The 2,704-nt window shown below is 35.9% G+C and overlaps 1 protein-coding gene across 1 annotated transcript; it reads left to right on the top strand.

Annotated features, from left to right (window-relative positions):
- Positions 1 to 843: 843 nt before the first annotated feature.
- On the top strand, positions 844 to 2,372 carry LOC129250669 (tigger transposable element-derived protein 1-like). The gene is made up of 2 exons (XM_054890274.1): positions 844 to 1,300; positions 1,498 to 2,372. Exons 1-2 carry the CDS (start codon positions 844 to 846, stop codon positions 2,370 to 2,372), a joined length of 1,332 nt encoding a protein of 443 aa, XP_054746249.1.
- Positions 2,373 to 2,704: the final 332 nt, after the last annotated feature.

Raw genomic sequence — 2,704 nt, forward strand, 5'->3', positions numbered from 1 at the left:
GTGTTCGAGAGAAAGATTCTGCGTAAGATTTTTGGACCTTTGCACGTTGGCAACGGCGAATATCGCAGACGATGGAACGATGAGCTGTATGAGCTTTACGACGACATAGACATAGCGCAGCGAATAAAGATCCAGCGGCTACGTTGGCTGGGTCATGTCGTCCGAATGGATACAAACGCTCCGGCTTTGAAAGTATTCGATGCGGTACCAGCTGGTGGTAGCAGAGGAAGAGGAAGGCCTCCTCTGCGTTGGAAAGATCAGGTGGAGAAGGACTTGGCTTCACTTGGTGTGTCCAATTGGCGCCGGTTAGCACGAGAAAGAAACGACTGGCGCGCTTTATTAAGCTCGGCCAAAATCGCGTAAGCGGTTATCGCGCCAATTAAGAAGAAGAAAGACGTAATGTACTTTTTACGCAATTTAGTTTGGTTTTGAGAGTTGAAAAGAAAAGACGCTTAGTTGTTGTGAGTATTTAAAACATTATAAGTAAAATAAAGTTAGTGCTCGTATAGATTTATTAACTCAATAACAGGTAAGCTTTAAATAATTTTCAAATCTTTGCATTATTAATATGAAAAACATTTTGGTAGCCTTAACACAATGTCACATAATTCAGCTGTAATAAAAGCCAAGAGGAAGGCGATCAGTTTAGATACTAAAATTAAAATTTTAGATCAACTTACAACAGGACAAGGAGCAACGGCTATAGGAGAGCATTTTGGTATTCATGAAGCTACCATAAGAACGATCAAGAAAAATGAAACTGTGATTAGAAAATCGGTATGTTCTGGAACGAAAATAAGTGCTAAATCATCGTCATACATAAGAGATGTTGTCAAAGAGAAGATGGAAAAAGCTTTGGTAATGTGGATTGAAGATAAATCGCAAAAGGGAATACCAGTAGATAGAATTGCTATCAAACAAACTGCATTAAGAATTTATAAACGTATTAAAGAAGTTGAGCCAGGCACTTCATCTCAGTCAAAACAACCCGAATTTTCTGCAAGTACAGGTTGGATAACAGGTTTTCTTAAACGACATGCTCTCCATAATGTAAAAATTAAGGGAGAAACTGCGTCTGCAGATGAATTGGCTGCCAAAAAATTTCCTGAAAAACTTAGAAAAATTATTGAAGATGGAGGATACACCCCAGATCATGTTTGGAATGTAGATGAAAGTGGCCTCTTTTGGAAAAAAATGCCGAGCAGAACTTATGTTGCAAAATCGCAGAAAACTGCCGGTGGTTTAAAAGTAGCAAAGGACTGTGTAACATTGTTGTTTTGTTCCAATGCTTCAGGAGAACGTATGTTAAAACCACTGCTAGTAAATCGTGCTTTAAGACCACCCTTTAAGACCAACTTCCAATTCACTGGACAGCAAACAAAAAGGCATGGATGACCAGTGCAATCTTTACAGAATGGTTCCAGAAATACTTCATTTCAGAAGTTAGACGCTACATGAATGCAAAATGTCTAGAATTTAAAGTTCTTTTAATTCTAGACAATGCACCTTGCCATCCGCTCCTGGAGCACCCAAATGTGCAATTTTGCTATCTTCCGCCTAACACTACATCCTTAATACAACCGCTAGACCAAGGGATCATTGCTACTTTTAAAAAGTACTACATAAAACGTTCATTCCAATACGTGGTAGACAAACTAGACCATAATGAGGATTTAACAGTCATTGATATGTGGAAAAAATTTTCTATTATGGACTGCATTAATCAAGTTGGGTTAGCGTTAGCTGACTTAAAGCCATCAACCTTGAACTCATGTTGGAAAAATATTTGGCCAGAATGTGTCAAAAGCAAAGATCCTGATCCTGTCATCCATAATAACGCTGTTTTTACTGACATCACAACGCTGGCACATACAATTGGTGGAGATGGATTCGATGATCTATCATTTGCCGATATAGAGGAATTATTAGCTGATGAAAGCTTGAGCGAAAATGAAATTATAGACCTCACTCTTGAGACTCATCAAGACAGAGAACATAGCGATAATGACGAAAAAGATCCTCCCATTTTAAATGCAACTCTAATTAAAGAAGGCCTTGATCTTGCCAGAAAATTAGGTAATCATTTTCAACAACATGATCCTGATGAGGAACGAGCTGCAAAATTTCAACGTGAACTGAAATCATTAATGGCATCTTACAGGGAACTTTATAAAGGTTTATCACGAAATCAAACACAATCTTTAATGACTGATTTCCTTCTAAAAACTACTGAATTATCAACACAGGAGCCTAGAGATGATAATCCAGAAACAATTTCACAAGATGATGAACAAAATAATTCTAGTGATGGCAGTGATATTCTAGTCCTACGCAAACGTATGCGTTTATTGTCAGAAAGTGACAATGCATAAAAGTTTTTTATGTTTATATTATTTTTACTTGTTTTATATTAATGAATTTCAGATATTATTTTCTTTTTTTCAAAGTATAATTTATTTCTTATAATATATTTAAAGAATTAAAATGTGTAAACACGAAATAAATTCTTTAGTGAACTCTAAAAAGAATTTTTTAGTATTGTTTTCACCTAATTCTCTTTTTACACGAATTTTTTTTTACACGAATTCTTTGGGAACGTATCTATCGTGTAAAAAGAGAATTAGGTGTACCTTATCAGATATGTTGTATACTAATATATGTCTATAAACATGCATACTTACATAAACTTTGGTGCAATTTTCAT

This window comes from Anastrepha obliqua, chromosome 6 (assembly GCF_027943255.1).
Source record: "Anastrepha obliqua isolate idAnaObli1 chromosome 6, idAnaObli1_1.0, whole genome shotgun sequence".
NCBI lineage: Eukaryota > Metazoa > Arthropoda > Insecta > Diptera > Tephritidae > Anastrepha > Anastrepha obliqua.

What these genes read in the sequence shown, in the direction of transcription:
- LOC129250669 (XM_054890274.1), top strand. Translation starts at nt 844, where the DNA reads ATGGAAAAAGCTTTGGTAATGTGGATTGAAGATAAATCGCAAAAGGGA. An exon ending in TTCCAATGCTTCAGGAGAAC is followed by an intron (nt 1,301 to 1,497) that starts GTATGTTAAAAC and finishes TTTTAATTCTAG; the next exon opens with ACAATGCACCTTGCCATCCG.